We start from the raw sequence: 22697 nt of genomic DNA, 5'->3' as shown, positions 1-22697 counted from the left end.
TGCAAGCTTTCGAGGCAACTTAGGCCCCTTCTTCAGGCAAGATGTTCTTCTTGCCTGAAGAAGGGGCCTGAGTTGCCTCGAAAACTTGCATATTGTAATCTTTTTAGTTAGCCAATAAAAGGTGTCATTTTGCTTGGCTTTTCTTTACATTCATAATGGCTAACACGGTACAACACCGTAGTACTACTATCATCTTTATCTAATCTAATGTTTGCCTTAATTGTTTTTGCAGCACTCATAAAAATGAATCAGATTTCTTTGAAATTTTAAGGGCATAACATAAACTCATAGTTTTCAGGCTTAGTTTGGTAAACAGAGTCTAAGGCTGACTTTGAATCAAAATCTAAACACAATGGTTGCATAATAGTCAGGTAAAGAGAAAGGAATACCGTAAACTGAATTTGGCTGAATTTGTAAACAAGACTCAAATCAAATTGATGCACATAGGACACAGGCAACAAGCTACACAACAAAACTACTGTGACTTCTGTCATTTAAATCAGCCATAAAAAACTGAGCATCTTTTATTAACAGTGTTAAGTACAAATGAATAAGTTGCACGTTTTTGAAACTGTTACAACTTGTACTGCTTTTCACTGCAAAATTAAACTTTTTGGTCTGCCATTACCTAATTGTACTACTAACTTATAAATACAGTAATCCCTCCTCCATCGCGGGGGTTGCGTTCCAGAGCCACCCGCGAAATAAGAAAATCCGCGAAGTAGAAACCATATGTTTATATGGTTATTTTTATATTGTCATGCTTGGGTCACAGATTTGCGCAGAAACACAGGAGGTTGTAGAGAGACAGGAACGTTATTCAAACACTGCAAACAAACATTTGTCTCTTTTTCAAAAGTTTAAACTGTGCTCCATGACAAGACAGAGATGACAGTTCAGTCTCACAATTAAAAGAATGCAAACATATCTTCCTCTTCAAAGGAGCAAACAAATCAATAGTGCTGTTTGGCTTTTAAGTATGCGAAGCACCACAGCACAAAGCTGTTGAAGGCGGCAGCTCACACCCCCTCCGTCAGGAGCAGAGAAAGAGAGAGAGAGAGAGAGATAGAGAGAGAGAGACAGATAAAAAAATCAATACGTGCCCTTCGTGCTTTTAAGTATGCGAAGCACCGTTCAGCATGTCGTTTCAGGAAGCAGCTGCACAAAAGATAGCAAACGTGAAGATAATCTTTCAGCATTTTTAGACGAGCGTCCGTATCGTCTAGGTGTGCGAACAGCCCCCCTGCTCACACCCCCCTACGTCAGCGCAAGATTGAGAGAGAGAAAGTAAGTTGGGTAGCTTCTCAGTCATCTGCCAATAGCGTCCCTTGTATGAAATCAACTGGGCAAACCAACTGAGGAAGCATATACCAGAAATTAAAAGACCCATTGTCCGCAGAAACCCGCGAAGCAGCGAAAAATCCGCGATATATATTTAAATATGCTTACATATAAAATCCGCGATGGAGTGAAGCCGCGAAAGGCGAAGCGCGATATAGCGAGGGATTACTGTATTGCAAATGTATTTATTAATATATTCCTGTTAGTATTTGTTTGAAAGGTGAAAGACAATATATTAAAATGTGCTTTTTACTAAGGCAGATCTAGCTCTGTTAATTGTGCTATCATTATAATTTTTTATTAAAATATTATATTCCTTAAAATATTGTATCTATTATTTGAATGAGTGATTATTGATTTTGATACTATTCCTACATCTTATTACAAAACTGAGTGACCAACCACCACATCATTAATAGTTAAAGTTTGTTTTAGCTTTTTTAGGTATGTTGTATATTAAAAAAATTGGTGTGAACTAAAAATAATGTAATTTATACATGTTGTAAAATAAATACAAAGAGCACAGATAAAGGTTTGGGGTAGCCGACTTGTATAGTTTTTGTCAAGTTGACAAAAAAAAGTTCTCTACAGACTGAATTCAAAACAGAACTGAATACAATAAACAAGATGGTGGTTATAGGGTGAGTTGGCAAGAAGGGGCGAGTCTAGAGGCCCAGGAACCAGAAGTGACATCAGTAGAACCAGAAATGACACTCGTGGATCCAGAAGTGATATCTGGGGACTCAAATTCATTCTGCTGGTCTACAGCGGGAAAAATAGAGAAAGGGTGGATAGCGCCAACTCCTGGTTCAGCAGGGAAGTACAATTATTTGAGCCCATAAGCTGCCACCCAAGAGCCCTGACCTGAACCAAGAGGTCGTGAACCAGTTTTAGCATGGACAGAGCCACAACAATGGAACACAGTCTGCTAGAAGGTCTGCAGGACTAGCAACAGTGACCATGTGCACATGAGTGACAGTATATAAGTAAAGAGTTATTAATCTGAATAACTGAAGAACAGGGTGGGTAGAAAACCTACTATTTTAAAAGGTCCAGTAACTCCATCTGTCAACAAATGCCTGGATAATTTTCACAACTTTGGAACAAAATCAATGGAGAAACAAAAAATATTTCTAATCTCCATGAAACTATATTAAAATAAACAATCATTAAGAGACAAAGCCATCAACCAGACAACTGGCTGCACTAATTTTTCAGATCATCAGTGATTACACTATGAAAACTAATGTGTTAATGCAGTATTTTATTAACTCCTCTGCTAAAATCATCCCAGGCAAAACAGAGAATGTGGGATAGAAATTCAAGCTCAGAATACTTTATTAAGATTATTTTAACCATACAGGAATTTGCCTTGGTACAGGTGCTATGACATAAAATACTGGATAATATAAACACAAGTCAACAAAAAGCTAGTAAGAGGACTATGTCATAACACTCATATCCAACAAAAGAAAGAAAGCTAAAAGAATTCAGTGTGATAATGCAAAAACAGAGAAGTACAATGAGTTCAAGTTCTCATAACAATGAAAACTAAGAAGAAATACCACTGAAAACTTTTTATAGGATTGGGATGGAAAGTGGTGGGGTGCAGAGGGTTATACTTGAATATGCTTTGTTAATGAGCTGAATGGCTAAAAGAAAAAAAAAACTACAATAACAATGAACAATGAACATATATTGCCTTTCGAATGACAAAATGGCGAATAAAGCCTGTAGAAATCTTTCTAGCTCTTTTCTTAATCCTGGCAATAAATCATTTATTGATGGAAATTGAGAGCAGACTAGCAGAGCAGTGCAAGCTTTTTAGCAGAGCGAAATATCCACTGTAGCCTCATCTTGGAAAGAGACAGAAAGGAACCAGACAGTGATCGAAAAGGTCAGAACCCTCTCAGTGATGGCTGAATAAAAATTCATTACCACTGATGAAGTAATGTTGAGCTTCCTGAAGTGATGTAGGAAGACCACACTCTGCAGTTCTTACCTAATAATGAAAGTCATGTTCTTGTCCCATATCATAGTGTTGGTGTAAATAGTCCCCAAAGACTAAAATAACTAGATCATGGACACTGCCCATCCACAGAATTCCAGGCAGGAGGCATTCTGTGGGAGTCAATCAAAATTTCCACCGTCTTGATCAGGTTAAGCTCTAGAATTATTCAGCAGAAGTGAGACAAGAAATGCTGCTGGGACTCCTTTAAGCCAATGGAAATACACATTTATAATACCTCACTCAAACTGTGACTGCTCTTTTTATATTTAGCAAAGTCAGACATTTTCTGTCTTTTCAGTAATTCCTGTTGTTTTTGTTCGTTATACTTATTTATTAAGCTTGTATAAAAAGCCAAGTTTCTCCCTTGGAACAAAGTACTATCTTATTACAAACACATCATATTACAAAGCAATTCACCTCTGTTTGGTAGCAGGTCTCATTCTCATTTCAGTTGATATTCACAACTGTCATGCCCTCATCAATTTCACAGTTTTAATGGGAGGAAGTGAAAACAATATGGGTGAAAGAACACTGCTGTGGGGAGCACCTGTACTTACAGTTTAACATACTACTTGTTTCTTGTCAGAAAGCTTGTAATACACTGACAGATATTAGGGATTACATATTAATACAAAAAAGACAGTAATTAAGAACCTTAAAAATTATGCACAAACCCATTTCCTTATTACATGCTACATTTAAAAACTGTGAGAAAGATTTTCATTTACAAAAATTCAAATTGTGCATAAGGAAGATTGCAAAACTTCACTGAAACTTCTGAGAATCAAATTGGTACTGTGAAGCTACATGTCAGTGCATAATATTCTGATTCATTTTCCTAATTTTCATATCATATTGTGCATATTGATTTGCTATTTTGTAGAATTGTTGTTAATTTCTGGTGACAGTCACAGGTATAATGTTTGTTAAATGCCTTTGTAAGTTTGCAAGGCACCTTTTAGCTTGAAGTACACAGTATGAATGTGCCAAGGTAAAGAAAAGCACAGGATGAGTGAAATTCAATTCATTCAATTTCGTAATTACAAAACTCAATAAAAATATTTTTTGGGGGTCAAACAGAAGTGATGAAGAATTTATGTATTTGTATTGTTTTTAATGACTCTTTTGTGTGTTGTATTATTTTAAAGTTAATCCTTTAATTTCTCTAAAAATAATATATATTACTTATTGCTATTATTTTGTTCATTGTTTTAAGGATGCACTGTATCATTCGAGTAGTGTATTATGAAGTCTGTACAACAAAAATTTAACTTGCCTCAGGTGGAATTATATAATGCGCCAGCCCTGATCGTGACAATCTAGATGTGCAACAATATGATGGAGGCACCAATTTACTGCATTATCAACTAAACGCTTTGCAGACTTTAAGGGACTGTGATGCTGCGGGTTTCATTCCATGCTCCCATCTTCCTTCTGGGAGTTCTTGAACCCGACACCATCGGTAATGTCACCGATGAGCTAGGCAGTGAGGCACAAACAATGAAACAAGGGGATGGTATAAAAAGTGCCAAGTGCTTTTATTTAAAACAACAAACAAAACAGTGTTCAAATAAATAGTGCAGTGTCTCAAAATCTTTAAATAAATAATCCTTTAAAACAGAGGTAAAATCGTGGACGTTAAAATCCATTACAAAAAAAACCTTTTAAAAACAACAAGGTTAAAACAATGGCTGGAAGCTGACCCTTTAAACAAATCAGCCCGGTGCCTTTCTTCTATTGGTGACTCCCCTGCTTCTCCCATCCAGGCAATGCACCAGGGGAGTCACCCTAGCTGCAGCTGACCTGCTCTGCCTGCTGATCTGGAGGCTTCCCGATCCCTGGCTTTGGTTCGGCTCTTCCCAGACTGAGACTTGGGTTCCCCAGCGACCAGGATGCTCACGCTGGGGAATCCACCTACCAAGCCTCCTGACTCCCGCTGTCTTCCGTGGCAAGCCATCCTTCTTCCGATCACTCCTGCTCTTCAAAATGCTCAGCGGGAACGACCACTACCAACTGCCCTAGGTGTCGGCCAAACACCCCGCTAGGGCTCACTGCTCAGCTGCCATCTTCATAGAGAGCACATTCACTCACTCACGCACAGACTTCTCCTTGCTGCATCCTACCTTCTTCTACTTCTCTTAACCTCCGTTCACTTTTTCCTTTTTTTCCCCCTAGCCGCCTTGCGCTTCTATTTATTACGGGGACATGGATCAGATGTGGCAATTAGCAGCTCCAATTATGGATGAAGATGACTCCTCACCTGTGCACATTAAGCGACGATCACCCGCATCATGAATTCCCTGCCATGCTACCATGACCCCTTTGTAAGCCACGAAGGCGGCGATTATTTATTAAAAAGTGGCCTCTTTGACATGAGCTGTGGACCTGATACACCATAAGGACCAGGAAGAGATCATTAAATATTCAAAGTTTTCTTTATTTACTGAATCAGGTCAGAATCACTGGCCTATAATCATTAAGTTGACTTAATCCTATCCTTTTTCAGATTTGGGACAATAATAAGAACTTTAAAATAAGCTGGAACTTTGAACACCATAGACCACAGTATTCTTATATATCACCTTAGATAATGAGTGGGCCTCTCCGGTAATGTCTTAAATTGGTTTCATTCTTATTTAACAGGTTGTTGGCAGACGACCAGGGACCTTGTCCCACCAGGACACCTGGAGAAGGGAAAGACCGGGAGAGGGGCAATATCTTCCCTGGGGCGCAAGAGGGCAGCACCCCTGGATAGCATCCAGGCCACGGATACGGAGCTGGGAAGTGCAACCCTGTAGGGGTCTGTGGCCACCGCCAGGTGGCGCCTGGACAGCTCTGGAGCCTTGGCATACAGCACTTTTGCCACAGCTGGAAGTGCTGCCAGAAGAGGCGCTGAACTCACATGTAGCACTTCCGCCATACCTGGAGGTGCTGCCGGAGGTTAATTAGGAAGCACCTGGAGCACTTCCGGGTGCAGTATAAAGGAGGCTGCCTCACTCCACTCGGGGAGCCTGAGTCAGGTGGTAGTGGACAGAGTTTGCAAGAGAGGAGTGGAGGCAGCAGAAGAAAAGGAAAAGGACTGTGAGCTGAGTTTATTGTGAAGGTTCATGCACTGTGTGTTGCATAAAAGAAAATAAATAGCGTGCGTTTGGACATTTGGCTGTCTCAGTGTCTGTCTATGTCCGGGCATCTTTGACAAGGTAGAAAATTCTTTGTTAGTTGTGGTGAGTGTACCTCGGAGACCCGTGATATTGTATTTGGTATACCACAAGAATCTATTCTGGGTCCACTGCATTTTTCAATGTACATGCTTCCATTAGGTCTTAATAACTCAAAGGACAAGGTGAGTTACCACAGCTATGCAGATGACACACTTTATTTATCAATAGCACTTGATGACCCTGATGCTTTTGGTTCTCTGATAAAATTTCTAGCGAGGATATTAGAAATGATCTTGATCCCTTAGGTTTAAAAAGTTAAGGCGGAGGTAAGGAATTTATGGGTAATAACTGACACTGAACTAAACTTCAAATTGCATATGAACCAGACTACTAGGACTGCATTTTTCACTTCAGGAATATAGCAAAGGTTAGACCTCTTATAACTTTAAGAGATGCTAAAAAATTAGTTCATGCTTTTGTTTGTAGTTGACTAGATTACTGTAATGCACTCCTAACAGGATTACTGAAGAAAGACATCAATCGGTTGCAATTAGTGCAGAATGAAGTGGTCAGAATCTCAACTAGCAAAAGAAAATCTGAGCACATCTCACCTGTTTTCAATGTGGTTACCTGTACCATTTAAATTTTACTTTAAAATGCTACTAGTGGTTTATAAAGCCTTAAATAATCTTGCTCTGCCCTATATTTTGGTCTGCCTGTCCCATTTCACTCCAAGTTGTAACCTTAGATCTTCTAAGGTGGTCTGCTTATAATTCCAAGAGCCAAGCTTAAAAGAAGTGGTGAGGTGATCTTTTGCCTAAAATCTAGAAAACTTCAACAATAGAAATTTACCAGGTTAATACTGTGGAACATTTTAAAAAACTGCTAAAAAACATTATTTTAATTTGTCTTTATCATAGCTACATTTTAGTTGTAACCTAATAGATAATGTGGACATAAAATGATCACTTTCTTCAGGGATTTGCAGTCTTTACTAATCTGTGCTTTTCTCTGCTGTCTTTTCTGGTTCTTCTGTGGTGGTGCTCTGCACCACCAGCACCAACACCACCTGATCAAGGCACCATGTGGCCATCTGTGATGATGTAATGAAGGCAGATACCCCAGCTGTCCATGAGATGAACTTAATCAAATCCTCTCAAAACAAAGAGGAATGAATTAAGATAATTTGTTTTAAACAGAATTCTCAGTGGTGGCTGGGCAGTCTTTTGTCATTGGAACCCCCGCGGATTTTTTTTTCTCTGGCCTATTTGGAGATTTTTTTTGCTTTTTCTGTCCTCCAAAGCATCTGGGGCCTCATGCATAACGCAGTGCGTAGAATTCACACTAAAATATGGCGTAAGGACAAAAGCGGAAATGAGTGTACGCACAAACAAATCCAGATGCATAAATCTGTGCGTTTGCCAACTTCCACGTTCTTCCACTCCATAAATCCCGGTCAGCATGAAAAGTAACGCACGTGCCTGCTGTCCCACCCTGTCTCCTCCCAGAATTACGCCTCTTTAAATATGCCAATCAATATAAATAGCCCTTAAGCTCAGCGTTCTGTGAAAAGACAATGGCAAAATCACGGGGGAAAATAGAAGAATTTCAGCGAATATCAAGTGGAAGCAAGGAAAAATGTACTATTGGTTAAACAGTGGTATAAACAACAAAAGGAAGTTGATCGAGTGACATAGAGGGTCGGAGAAACTCGAAAGCTGAAGTTCACAAAGTCACACAGTGCCCAAAATAAAAAAGAAGTTGTCAGATATCAAAGTCACCGTGAAAAGGCGAATTGTAGCCCACCGTCTGAGTGTTATTAGGGTACAGAGAAAAGAGAAAAAAAATTGGGACGCAATGAGAAAAAAGCTTGAAATGTCAACTTTAATCTTGAAATTTCCACTTTAATCACGTAGTTTATTTTGTCATTAAAGTAGAACTTCATAAACTTCATCTTTAAATCGTTTAATTTACTAGTTTCTCAAATACCATCGTAACCAAAGTAGCATGTTAAATGCTTTGTTTTGTATGTGTTCTTCTATGTGCTCTATGTGTTCTCCGACTGGACACAGAATCCATTACATTTGTGATATTACAGCACTCTGAATAATTAAAATACTGAGATGTATACTTGATATCATTTTCATGATGATAGGAGTTAAAGCATGTTATTAAACATGGGAAAACGGTGGTGCAGTGATAGTGACAAGCTGGCACCCTGTCCAGAGACTGCCTCATGCAAGATGCTTGCTGCGCCGTGCGTGACCTTTGATGAAATACTTAATTGCAGCAGTACTGTCTCTTTCAAACGTACTAACCCCCAATTCCTGTCCTTCCTTTTCTTTCTCCAAGTAACCAATCACCCACACAATCAGCTCTGTAATAGATGTTAAGCCATCTGTAAGCTTTAGAACACCGATTCTTCAAAACTTTTAAGGAACACTGAAATATCGTTGTAGTATATGTTTATTTATTCTATCCATCTATCCTTCCAGTGTCGCGCCAGCCCCAGCAAGAATACAGCGTGAGGCAGGAACAATCACAGAACTAGCTAGTGCTGCGACACCGTGTCCTCACGTGTTTAATTATTAACAATATAGATTATTTAAAATGATGTTAACATTTTATCTGTATAATGTAATAAACATATTTTGCTGCATTCCTTCTTAAAAATGATATCGTTATCATATGTAAATATGCACTTTATAAAGTGGCTCAGGTTGTGCAATATTATAACTGTATCGCAAGTTTACAGTGAGGTAATTGTACTAATAAGTCCAAACATTTCTACAAGGAGCACTTGATGGACTGATTGAGTAAGCTTATAGATCTTGGCATGAAACTGTTCTGAACCACGATGTTCCTACAGTAAAGGCTCTGAAGCGTTTGCAGTTTGAGAGCAGTTCAGTAGAATGTGAGCATGGCTGAGGCAGCGTGTGTTTGATGCTGTATACCGATAATTAAACAATATTCGGGTAATTTCAGTGTATTTAATAAAGCCGCGTCAGGGATGTGCATCTAAAAAAGAAAGGGAAACCACACTGGAACAGTAGCATTGCTTTGACGCTGGGTGCCACCAGTTTGCAAAACAGAGCGGAGAACTTGCTAATGCAAGGGATTGAGCTAGCATGAAAATGTGCGTGGCTTTACGCCAAGTTTTTTGGGTTTTATACACTGCGATTTGAGTGTGGAGACGGGCTTACACAACATTTTTGTTCGTATGCACCGTTTATACATGAGGCCCCTGGTCTTATCACTGGACTCTTCCTTTGAGACTTACATCATAACACTGTATATACAGATTCTACTCATTTACTTGATATTTATCTGTGTGAGATTGTTTATGATTTCATTTTTCTTTTCTTTCTTTCTTACTTATTCTTTATTTTTATTGCCTAATCTTATTTGTTCCTCTTTTCTATATCTTTCTCTTTGGCATCTATAAATAAATGTTGTTGTTGTTACATTGTCTTGTCATGCAAAAAAATACAATTGGAAAAAAAGAGATGGAACTGATGTAAGGAGTGCTGGGATTGATAATGGTCTGGAGCAAATGAGTAAATTCAAAATCAGAGTAAGGAGCAGTAGGAGAAGGGGAGGGAAGTCCAGATATGGACTCCTTATAGGAAGACCAGCAAATATAGACAGCAACAGAAGGTGACTGTCAAAGCAACAGTGAAACTAATTAAGTTGTTTGGGCAATATGGGGGAGGAGAAGGCCTGGTAAATTTTCTCTTTGAAATTGGTGAGACTTTCCTGGCAGTGCCAAACTACATGGCTATTATTTTATTGTTTTTAACAGTTTTTAGTGGTTTAATGAGCTATCAGTGCCCTGTGGTTGGCTGGCACCCTGCCTGGGGTTTGTTCCTACCTTGGTGTCCTGTGCTGGCTGGGATTGGCTCCGGCAGACCCCTGTGACCCTGTGTTAGGATATAGCGGGTTGAAGAAAGACTGACTGACTGACTGAGCTGCCAATTTGCACAATGGAATCTGTCTAAGTTCCCAGACTTGTAAACTTGACTCTTTTCAGATCTGAGAATTCATACCTCTTTAGTAAAACATGGTTTATCATTATTGCACCGGACAACAGAGTTTTCTGGAAGGCACATATCTTTAGACAGTATCTGCAGATTAATCTATACTCTAATACACACATTCCACTGATTCCCAGTAAAGGAAGCCCCTCAACATTTCAACATCTTCAGTCATCCACCGGCAGATGACAGTCTTAGAGAGCTTTGGCCACTCCAGTTTATGCTTATAGGTATGAACAAGCATGACCATGGTGTTGTCCAAATCGTTAAAAGATAATCTGGGGAAAAGGCTTTTATACCAGTGTACAAGTTACCAAAAGTTCTCTCTTTCAATGTGAGGCTGCTAATCAATTGATGCCAATTACGTAACTTGTATTTTATGTTGCTATGATTAAATTATTCCTTTAAAAAGATAAGAGTACTGGGAAATTTCTTTTACAAATAAAAATTAAATCAGCCAACAGCCACTGTGTAGACTGTACATTAGCATGTGCAGAAATATAAAACTCCAACTATCCAACTAGGATAATTGACTAGAACTCCCTAGGCAGGTAAAAAGGCTAGCAATTAATAAACACAATAATCCTTATTTGTCCTAATAAGTATTACCAGTGTGTAAATCTTGTTGATAAAAGAGTAGACATGTAAAAAGCACAGACCAGATAATGAAGCACAGAAGGCACCTGCTTGTCTGTCATGTGTTTGTCAGGACACAGTTCCTGACTTTGTTAAATTTTTTCTTTTTATTTGTTTATTTTGTTATTTTTTTTTGTGAATTATTTCTGTGTTTTATGTTACTGAATGGTTTTGTTTTCTTTCCATTTGAATTTTATGATTCTTTAGTCATTAATCATTGAATCATTGAATATTATTGTCTTACCTATGTGGAACATTTGGGATAAGAACTTATTTAATGTGTTCACAGGCACAATAAATTAATTAAAGTTGTTATTCACAAACACTCTCTGATTCAAAGACAATATATTTTTTAGGTTTTAAGATTTTTGCTTTTTGTTCAAAATCACATAAATGTAATTAACTACTACTACTATTAAAGTGCTTATGTGCATCTTCTTGTCATACAAAAAATAATAGCGCGAAAAAGATACAGTGTTAAGGTAAGGGGAACTGGGGTAGATAATCAGATCTAGCACAAAGTAGTAAAGCTAATATCTGAGTGACAGTATCAGGGGACAGAAGTCCAGATGGGGATACTTAAAGTAGGATCAGAAAAATATAGAGCAATAGAAGGTGATTGTCAAACCAACAGTAAAACTGATTAAGCTGATTGACAAATTTGAGGGTGGGGAAGGGCCTGGTCCTATGTTGTAGAATTTATCTGGACTCTCAAACACTGTTCCTAAATGGTTCACTTGCTGTACTCTATTACACTGGTTTAATAATTTTGTTGGACTGTAAGGCTCTGTTCTTGTTTAGTTCACTTACTACTTACATTTTTTTATTATGTGCAGAAGTCTGATGACAGTACTCCAACAGTTTAGTCTGCAGTATAGATAGTTCAGCGGTTTGTATCTTTTCTCTACATACTGTATGCTGTCATTAAAACATGTCATTCTTAAACATAATTTTAATTTTCCTTTGAATACTGATGACCATTCTTCTATTATTATCAGTTAAACTGAATGACGTTTCAGTTATGTAATTGACACAGAAAGGGCTTGAACTTTAGGTTAGCTGAATGAACGCTAAATATAGTTGATACTATTGCCATCTAATCTATAGTTATTACATTTATAAAATAAGACTAAACATTTCTTTCTCCAGCTATTTAATAATATGCAGGAAAGCATAAAAACCACTTTATTTGGTGTATTTGTATCAAGCAAAATCTTTTTTTTGATATATAAAGTTATTAAAGGCCTCAAAAGAACTTTCTAATGTGTATACTGCACAACATGCGCATAGCTTACAAGATCCAAGCCTTTCTAATTTTGCTTGTAGTGCTTAGCATCACTGCCACTTTAATTAAGACAGCCCCCTACGACCTTGAAACCAGATATCATAGCTGAAGAATGTCATCATTATAACCAATGAGAAACCCATCATAATCATGCCTTCATCATATTCCATTAAAAAACACAGCATTAAACACTTACTTATCCAATATTATTAAAATCAAGACTTTAAGAACATCATTTAAAATACGTATGGTCACATGGCCAGCATAATATAATGTAACAAATCTAAACAAAACAAAAGAAAATATAATAATGATCAATGTAAATGCAGAGAGTATTCATCACACAGTGTTCGATCTGAAAATTGTTTTTTGGTATAAGCTCATTTGGAAGTTCTTGCGAAATAGTGTAATAAATCCAAACTAATCATGTTCAAACTCTAGCTTTGCTGCTGTGTGGAGCTTAATAGGTTTACTGGGTTAATTTTTCTCTCATGTGCAGAGTACATTAAAATTTCTGCAAATAATTTGTTGTTGTTATTGTCTTAGATGACTTAAAATATATGAAAAAAACAGAATAAAATACAAATAACATTGACAATTTAACTCCATAACATAGAAAGTAAGGTGCACATACTAACTAAGAAGTTTGGTAATGGAACACTTAGTACATCACCCTCATTTGGTTAAACTAATAGATAAAATGTCTAAAAGTGCTATTCTGAATATGTTTTCAAGTTTTACTTTCCTTTAATTCAAATTTTTGACCTTAAGTAGGTAATTTACTATTTAGTTAAAAGAATGATGCTGGATCAGTTTATCTGTGCTTTTGAGAATTCTGAAGGCCTGGATTTGGTCTCCATGCAGTTACTCTGCATGGAGACCAAGACTAGGGGTCTTTAGTTCTTGTATACACTTTAATGCTCTGGTCTCCACAGCCTTACAGAGCTGCTATATTTTTGTAGCATGATGACCAGAATGGCATGCAGTCCTTAAGGTATGGTCTCATTAGTGCATTATACAGTCTGAGCATAATGCTGCTTGATTTACATTCAACAATTTTTTACAATATATTATATATTGTATTTTTACAAATACTAAAAACTTTTTTTTGCTTTTTTAAATGTTTCTGTACTCGCACAAAACAATAACTCCATTTCAGAGATTGCTTCCTGTTAGCTCAGTGTCAACTATCGTCAATTTCCTTTTGCATTAGTATCAGTAGTAGTAATGCCATGTGTTTTTCCTGCAGGTAACCCTTTGGAATTCTCTACAATTTTTATATGTCTGTGTGGGTTGGTCTTTGTGTAATCTTGTTTCTTCCCACATCTTAAAGACTTTTAAGCTGGTAGCATGCTGGTCATCAGGATAGCAGGTTAGTAAAATGAAAGACAAGTTAACATTTTGGAGCTAGTGTGCTACTTTAAATGAAAGTTGAATAAAATCCAGTCCCTTTACTCTGAAGGTGCAAACAGACATTTTATGATTTCATGTTATATAATGAGTTATTTAATTATTGTAAATTAAAAATGCATATTTATTTATTATGATTATTATGCAATTTACCGGTACTTATAAATTGCTGTATCTATTAATATAACTAATAGTATAATTTAATTAAATTCATCTTACATAGATATAAATTCTTTTCTGTAATGTGCGTTCAAATTGGTAGCTCTCTCAGAATATTTAAGTGCCTGGGTCCATATTTTCAGTATGAGACAATTTATGGGTAAAAGTACAGATAATACAGTTCAAGCAAATACCTGTTAAGCTCACATTTAATATTCACTTTATTACCAATAATGTTTCTAAACTTTGGCATAGTGGCAATTAAAATAATTTGGTCATACATTTTACTAAATTAAATATTTTAAACATTTTTATAGATAATGTTAAATTTATCTTCTGAATTTAATCAAGGAGATGTGCATGAAATCCTTTTGGAAAGTTCAAGTTCTAAGGTTTAAAATCAGCAGCACTTTAGTATCAGCCATGCATACAAATGAACAAATATAATATTCAAAATTAAATTAAAATTAAGTCTGCTATTGCATGGATTGTCAAATGTAATTTACATTTAGCTTACATTGTTGACTCCCTACAAATTGTGCCTGTAATACTTCTGGACTTGGAGCACTTGTCAACAAACCTCATCGGTTTCTTGTTAGCATCTTTTACCTATTCTAAACTGTGAACAATCTTCAGTATTTTTGAAAGTATGTACTTAGTTACATTTACTTAAAAGTGCATTTGGATGGTTGAGGCATACATTGTAATTTTCTTTTCTTGCATTAAACTGCTTCTGCTATTGTAGATTTCTATTTATAGTTATTATTCATTAAATAATTTGTACTTTTAAATGAATGCTCTTAATATGTCTAGAACTTGAAAAGAAGTCAGAAAAAATTCTAAAGACATCATGGCATGCTGGCAATTAAAATAATTTAGTCATACATTTAGCAATTATATTTTCATTTGTTTTAAAATACTTTACACATGTATAATAGGTTGTCTATATGGCAAGCAAAATGAACAGTTCGAAATATCTCAAAATGCATGTAAGATATCGTAAAATAAATGTCAGCTATCTGAAAATATGTGTATTTCAAATTATCTTAAAATGCATTTAATAATCTGAAATTCATTTCAAAATATCTCAAAATGACTTACTGCAAAATTGGCTATTTTCTTAATGTGATATCTTGTCATTCTAAGATATCTTGAAATTAATTTGAGATTTTATGAATTCTACAGGAAGTTAATTGAAGACATCTGAAAATGGTCAGGAAATGTCATCTAAATATTTTTTAAAATTATTTCAGATATCTTCACATTGAACATATGTTTGAGATATCTATAATATATTTTTTGATACCTCAAATTAATTTTTTGATATCTTAAACAGAGTATCAGCTCCATTTCAGATATCTTAAATGCACTTCAAAGATATCTGAAATACATTTTTTAAATTGTGATTAAACACAAAATGTTACTCGATTAATAACATGTTTAACCAAGGCAGTTCAGCGATGTCTAGTACCCCCTGTGAATGGGACTGCTGCACAGCTTCTTAGCTGCTCAGTCTATAAAGACTAGTATCTTTCATATAAATCCTTGATACTTGACACAGTTGTCTCACGTGAAGGCAAAGTGTAATAGTTTAAGAATTGTCAGACCTGGCTCAATAATGTCTCTCAGCCCGGTATCTTCAGCTATATTCAGAGATGTTCAGTCTACTATGATCCATTTCACAAAAAACAATGGTATACTGTGATCCATTTGCAAGAAATAATTGTAGTTAAAGCTTTGGATTTTATTTCATTCGTGGGCATAAACTGAGTTGTACATTCATGGATTACAGATTATAGATTATGCGCTTTTGTATTTTGATTCCTGGGGAAACTTTTGCATTTTAAACTGACACAAAAATGATGTGGCATAATGAAAAACAATCGATCATTTTGTTGATATATTTCTAATTATGACATGACAAAACCATGACAAAATTAAATGCACTACATACATGCATTACATTTCAATGTAGTTAACACATTGGACTGCATATGCACAAAACTCCACTCTTGTCTTTCTAAATCAAAGTCTTTCAATTCTCACATTGGCTCTGAGAGAGTTAATTTGGTCTGCCATAGGTCAAAAGATATTAGTAAAAAGATGTCAGGGATTTATTTCTGGTTATATCCTAAAGTGAAATAATGAACATCAGTATATAAAATTGTTTTATAAAACATCTCTAGACTACCTCTAGTAATCTTCATGCTTTAAATTTTAATTGACATTTTTATATTTCAAGACTTAATTTAACCAACCCTTTTAAATGATACTCAGAAAAACAAAAGTATTGCAGAGTAGCTTACGGTCTACAAAGGAGGTGAAGAGCATTCTGAAACGGCTGAGCCTGCTGGTTTCATCAGCCCACATTCTTACTACACCAGTCCCCGTTTCCAGCATCATATCATTCGCCACTGTGCTGCAGAACTTGGACTTCAAATTTTCAATGGCGCTGCTGCCATCATATATAGCCACAAAATTCTTTTTGCATTCATTGGAGTGCTCCATTTGGTAATCAAGAAACCTCAGATAAATCTAAAAAACAAACAAACGAATGAAAAAATATATCAGATTATATTTTATTGAATTACAGTAGGGATTAATGCATAGCTTGCATTTTTCCAATTTGTTAGGGATAAACCATTGTCTTACTTTGTAAAATATAATGAGAATCATTAGAATTCAGAAGCAAGTACTCAGATTTCCTTGGCAAGGTTGGTTCCACAAGACAAATATCTATTCCAGAATGTATACCTCATAAGGCAGTAATGAACAGCTGCAACATGTTTCACTACCATTACTTATATCCCTCTAACATACACTCCAACTGATTCCTACTGAACCACTTCACTGATCTTCTGATCTTCTCTGTCTCAAATCATCCAACACCTAGAAATGAAACATGTAAAAAACCAAATCTTTACATAAAGCATAATCCTGTGACATTTAACCTGAAACTGTACATTTGCATGAAATTACAACTGGGGGAAACAAAGTTTACTTTACTGTAGACAAGAAAAATATACTTTAAAGTGCATTTATATTGACAATCCAATTCCAATATTTACCTAATATTCTTGAATTTTTGTAAAGTATAATTGTTGAGGCATCTGAATATAAATACATTGCAGAAACTATATAAACCAATGGGAAAAACACAGAAAATTAGAGAAACTCCTATCAGTGTGTAAAATAAGAAGATTTCATTAGTGTGCTGTTCTTGTTCTGTTATTTTAAAATTCTATTTTATTTGATAATTTCTTGCAGTATGAGAATGTCTTGTCTATTGTTATAACAAATATTTTTTATCCATGTTGGGAACACTGAGTTGATGCTAAAACATTTTGTAAGAACCAGCTACTTCACATTAAATGTCAGTAAAAGTGTTCTTGTGTGTCTTCTTTCAAAAAACACTGAATTTATCATGAACTAATAACCTATACAAGGAAGTAACTTTATGGAAAAACATACAATCACTAAAGTATTAACCACGTGTGTATGTCCCTCTTACCACGAAAGAAACAAATTTTAGTACAAATATTTTTGATACTTCATACATGATTATGAGCTGGTAGTGTATTTGACAGTAACCAGCGCTACAAAAACGCTGTGGGTGAAATGATAGCTTATTTAAAAGAATACATTATTTTAAAAATTACTGGGTGGCTTCGCTCACCAACTCCTTTCCCCCCCTGCCAGTGCTATGCGCCGTTGTGAAGAGGGGGGCTGAGCGCACCTCCAGGAGATGCACCGCTCCTCCGAAACCCCTCTTAAACGATGATACAATGGGAAACAAATACAGCTGTTTTTTTTTACCTCCTCTTTGCTCAAGCAGTTGCTGGATTGCTGCTGCTGCCATGTCGCGTGATCTGCACTTCGCTTGCCTACCCCATCACCCCACCCCCCGCACTGTTGTGAAGAGGGAGGCTGAACGCACCCCAAGGAGACACGGCAGCTCCTCCGAAACCCCTCTTAAATGGTGATACAATGGGAAACAAGTAACAGTTGTTTTTTTTACCTCCTCTTTACTCGATCAGCTGTTGGCTTTCTGCTACTGCAGTGCCACGTGATCTGCATTTTGGGCGACACTTCAAACATTTAAAAGCCTGTACAGCACCTGTCCTTTTGTCTCACTGCCTTGTCTCTCTTCTCCCCAGACATCCTCAAACCCTATTCGATCTCTTTTCACTGTTCTGTTATTTCACCAAGTAATATTTTCCGTTTGTTTGTGCTATTGCGATCTTTACTCTCATTTTTTGAGACTTATGAATTTTCCTATTTCCATTATCTCTAACCTGCTCTGCATGTGTATCACAGGACTTGCTTCCAAAGGTTGTAAGTATGACGTGACTTGTAAGTCTTGTGGAATGTGAAAGTGTCTCTCTGTCTCTCGTCAAAAGATCACGTCTCGTCGCAGGAAATAAGTCTTGTATCGTCGCAAGATTTTTTTTTATAATAGATAGAATCAAAATCAAAAGAAGTAATTCTGTTACAGGATTATGGAAGTATTACTGAATCAAAGACACTAATTATGTAAAGTACTATTACCATAGCAACCACTGAAAAACTAGTCCTGAACAAATATGTTGTTTACTCTTCATAGACTTCAGTACAAAAGGTCATGAATGATTATATTTTTCATTTGGTAGAAATGTATATGGGTCAGTTTACTGAATAAAATCCTGACATAAATATACAGTATAAACCATGGAATAGCCCACAAGGCATTACCTTGCAACTTCTCTGAAATATTTAATTACCAAAAATTGTTGAACATCTTTAACATGCAAGTATCTGTAAACAAACTGTGGCAATTATGTTTTAAACCTTTGAAAATGCTAGGTAAGTGAATTTACCATAAGTGGTGCAACTGAATTAATGGATTCTGGTGGTTTGTCAGGGGCTTTGATTTTTTTCTGTTGCTTATTATTTTCATTTAAGCCATCCATTACATTTCAGCAATTCACTTTAAATTCTAATGAAGTTATAAGTTATAAAATACACAAGAAAAAAACTGGTGCTTTTAACTGAAATTGTTATCTAAATGGAAAATTATGGTAAAACTGTGTGGCACCCGGCTGGGGTTCATGCCCGGCCGGGAGGCCCAGGAGGACCGGAGGAGGGCTTGTGCCTCCTCCAGAACACAAGAGGGCGTCCGCCTTGGTTGCTTTGGGGGCCACGGGTACACAGCTTGGAAGCTCTAACCTGTAGGGGCCCGTGGTCACCACCAGGGGGTGCCCCGATGCCTTGGGAGCCCTGGACCTCGGCACTTCTGCCACACCCGGAGGTGCTGGGGGGAAGAGGATTGGGGACACCCGGAGGACTTCCGGGTACACAGCCAGAGCTTCCGCCACACAGGGGTGTGGCTACAGAAGCTCCTCAAGATGCACCTGGATTCCATCCGGGGTGTATAAAAGGGGCCGCCCCCCTCCAGTCATTGGCAAGAGTCGGGTGGAAGTAGGACGGAGCTCAGAGGAGAGGAGTGGAGGCGGACCAGAGACTGAAGGCATTGTGTTGTGTGGCCAAGGACTTAAGGGGTGATTGGTGCTGCGGCACTGGGTTTGTGCACTTGGACAATTGTAAATAATGTATAAAAAACGTGTGTGTGGTGAAACCAACATGTCTACCTGTCTGTGTTTGGGCTGTTCCCCACAACTGATACCACTTTTCAAAAAGTAAAGCAAAAATCAAACATGTAGTTAGACTGCCAAAACTTTGAAACAGGTAATTTTAATTTAGATAAAAAGACACAGACATTGAGATATAATAAACATGAGAGATAATGCATGTAGATAAAATCTAAACATAAGTTTAAGAACATCTGTATGAACAAAAAAAAATTCAGCCCAAAGTACCTGTAAATTACCATTTATATAATGTGTACAAGAAAATGACAAGTTGAGATCTGAACATCTCCAAAGTGATACTTTGCAATAAACTTGTTAACTTGTTCATATACAGTTGTTACAGGTAAGATGTTTTTAAACTTTTAAGTAATACCCTTAACTAGTTTCCATCTGTGCTCTCATATCTTCACTGGAAAATATTTTCTTAATCAACAGCTAGGATCCACCTTTCTTATTTCCTTTAGAAACTCTCCGCACTCTCCTTTCACTTTAACTCCTTCTGTAATTCTTCCATTACTGTTAATGGCTGACAAAGGCTGATAATGATTAAAATTATTTAGTTAACAGCTGAGTATAATGGTGGGTCATTTGTTTCAGCAGAAAATAAAGAAATGTAACTATACTAGCAAGGGAATGCTGCTGGCAATTCACTTGCACAGAAGGTTAGGAAACAACAATTATTGTACACACTGGGTCTTATGGTATAAGATGAGGTTCGTGCATCCCTTTATGCAGTACTGGGTGTTCATTTGCAAACATGCCTTTTCAGCAGAATAATGCTTTAGACCACAAGTACTGAAAAATCCTGGAACAATTATAGAAATGTGTCAATGAATACATCTTAATGCAATGTGACCTGCAGTCAACAGATCATCTGTGGAATGGGATAAGCTATTAAGAGTAGAGCTCCACCAGAAACTTCACTGCTTTGCAGAAAGTATGGAAAACATTGACACAGACTTGGGCAAGTTCTCAATCTGTATAACCAGAATATTATTATTGTTTCATTTACTAATGTCATTCAACCCTAAATTGAGATTGTTACATACTGTACACCGTTTGGTTGTGGAAAACTTATTTTTTTAATAAATGTTTCACCATTTTGTAATTATATTTAATTGTATATTAATAAAAATATTCAAACTAAATTTGCTTTCTATCAGTGTTTGTCTAATTAACTGGTTACTTAGAGTATAAAAACTCACCACAGTTCAATGACAGCATATGTGATCTTTAAAATGTAAAAAACTAACTTGCAGATAGAGAGCAGCTAAATTACAGGATTTCCAAGCATCATGGATTGACAATGCTCAGAATAATGTTTCAGATTAACAGACAAACCTTGAGTACCAGTAGAAACAGTAGTAATTTGATGACTAGCAAAATCTGAATTGCCAAGTGACATCATTCCTATCATTATGTAGTCATTATCATAAGAAAAATGGCTGAATTACCATAAGTTACTCTATTTCAGGATGTTCATAAGAAATGTAATGATTTACAGTTCTTCACGAAGTAGAAGCACATAATAAACAAGAACAGCTGCATAAAGTAATTGAAATATTAAAATGATTAATTTAAAGTCTAGTATTCTTAATTGTAATATAAATTTAACATTTTTCACCCTCTCACATAGTTCCACAGAGGACTAGTTCCTTACTAAAGGATCAAAAATCAAAAATAACATCATATTCATATTCAATGACCTTTAAATAGTCTAAAGCAATATCCCACATGCTTATGTTTGAGATCTGTCATTTTTAACCTTCTGGGCAAGGCTCTTAGAGGGCTAAGACCACTGTTAAAGAATCAAATATCAAAAATATTATCGTATTTGTTATCAGCAATCCTGAAATAGTACAAAACAACACTCCACATACCTACATTACTGATCTCAATTTTTTTCAAAGTTTTGTGAAAATGAGTAACTTTGGTCCCTTGTATCCCATTCGGGGGTGAAGCCCTGGGGTCAGTTGATATGGCATGCACAACTTCAAGTCCTTCTAATCATTTTAGCTAAAGACACCTATTCATTTACTCTTCATTTCTGGCACAAAATATGGTCCAAACATGGCCTAAAAACATTTTTTTTATCTACAGGGCCAAAAGCTTGATGTCTTTCATAACTAGTCATCAAGAAACATCTAATTAAATATTATATTACATTCACCAGGGGGCGCTCTTTCTCCCCTGGGATGTGTTTCTCGATACAGAACTGATTAGAACCAATACCATCCCTTTTGTACCCATAGTGGAAAATAATTACAAGTGAGAAATATGGTACAAAAAGACATAAACATTAATTCCCAGAATATAATGCATAATCATGTATACATACATATTCAGGCCAGAGAGAAGCAAAGGGACATCCCAGCCAAGTGGGAGAATCCTGACACACAGATGTCCTATCCAGAAAGGAATGTCGGCGACATAGTGAGACACTTCTGACTTCATGCTGGATCCTTGTCATTATAAACACTCACATAATTACACATTCACAGAGTTCATGTCAGATATGGGCAACTACCAGAAGAATTGGCTGGTTATTAATACCTTCATCCTTTATCTCAGACTATGGTTTTTTTAACCGTATTAGTCAAGCAAACATCAGCACCTTTTAACATAACTACCTTGCTGCCTATCTTCCTAACCTGACTTACAGCTGTCATTTGTCCACCTCCCTAGCAGTCTCTCTCTCTCTGCTGAACTGCAAATCTTTGAAATAAATTTCACAAATTACATTGGCACTAATAACCTTCTTGCAAACATATATGTGGGGATTTTCTTGTACTGGTGAGTCAGGAAGTGTCAGACAAATAAAACTAAAATGATTTCAGTGTGTTCATAAGTAATTGTTATGAACACATTAGAATAAGACTTTAGATTTCAAAGTTATCTCCAAAATCTATTGTTGTCGAGTCTAATTCTGCCTTTTCCAGCTATGAGTTTCACCTTCTATAAGACCTGATAACTGTAAACCTGACTTCTGAAAACAACCATCTCTCAACCAACATAAGGTTAGTGAAAAATGTA

The 22697-nt window shown here is 36.5% G+C and overlaps 1 protein-coding gene across 2 annotated transcripts in view; it reads right to left on the bottom strand.

Moving 5' to 3' along the window:
- The window catches only part of LOC114657760 (neuropilin and tolloid-like protein 2), a 133186-nt gene that overhangs the window by 22857 nt on the left and 87632 nt on the right, over positions 1-22697 (bottom strand). For both annotated transcript variants that reach the window (XM_028809648.2, XM_051932025.1), the window contains exon 7: positions 16344-16572. In XM_028809648.2, coding sequence (XP_028665481.1) covers positions 16344-16572 — 229 coding nt within the window. The remainder of the gene's footprint in view (positions 1-16343; positions 16573-22697) is intronic.

This window comes from Erpetoichthys calabaricus, chromosome 9 (genome assembly GCF_900747795.2).
Source record: "Erpetoichthys calabaricus chromosome 9, fErpCal1.3, whole genome shotgun sequence".
NCBI classification, from domain to species: domain Eukaryota; kingdom Metazoa; phylum Chordata; class Cladistia; order Polypteriformes; family Polypteridae; genus Erpetoichthys; species Erpetoichthys calabaricus.
Note: the sequence above shows the minus strand (reverse complement) of the source record. Positions and strands in the feature narration are given on the sequence as shown.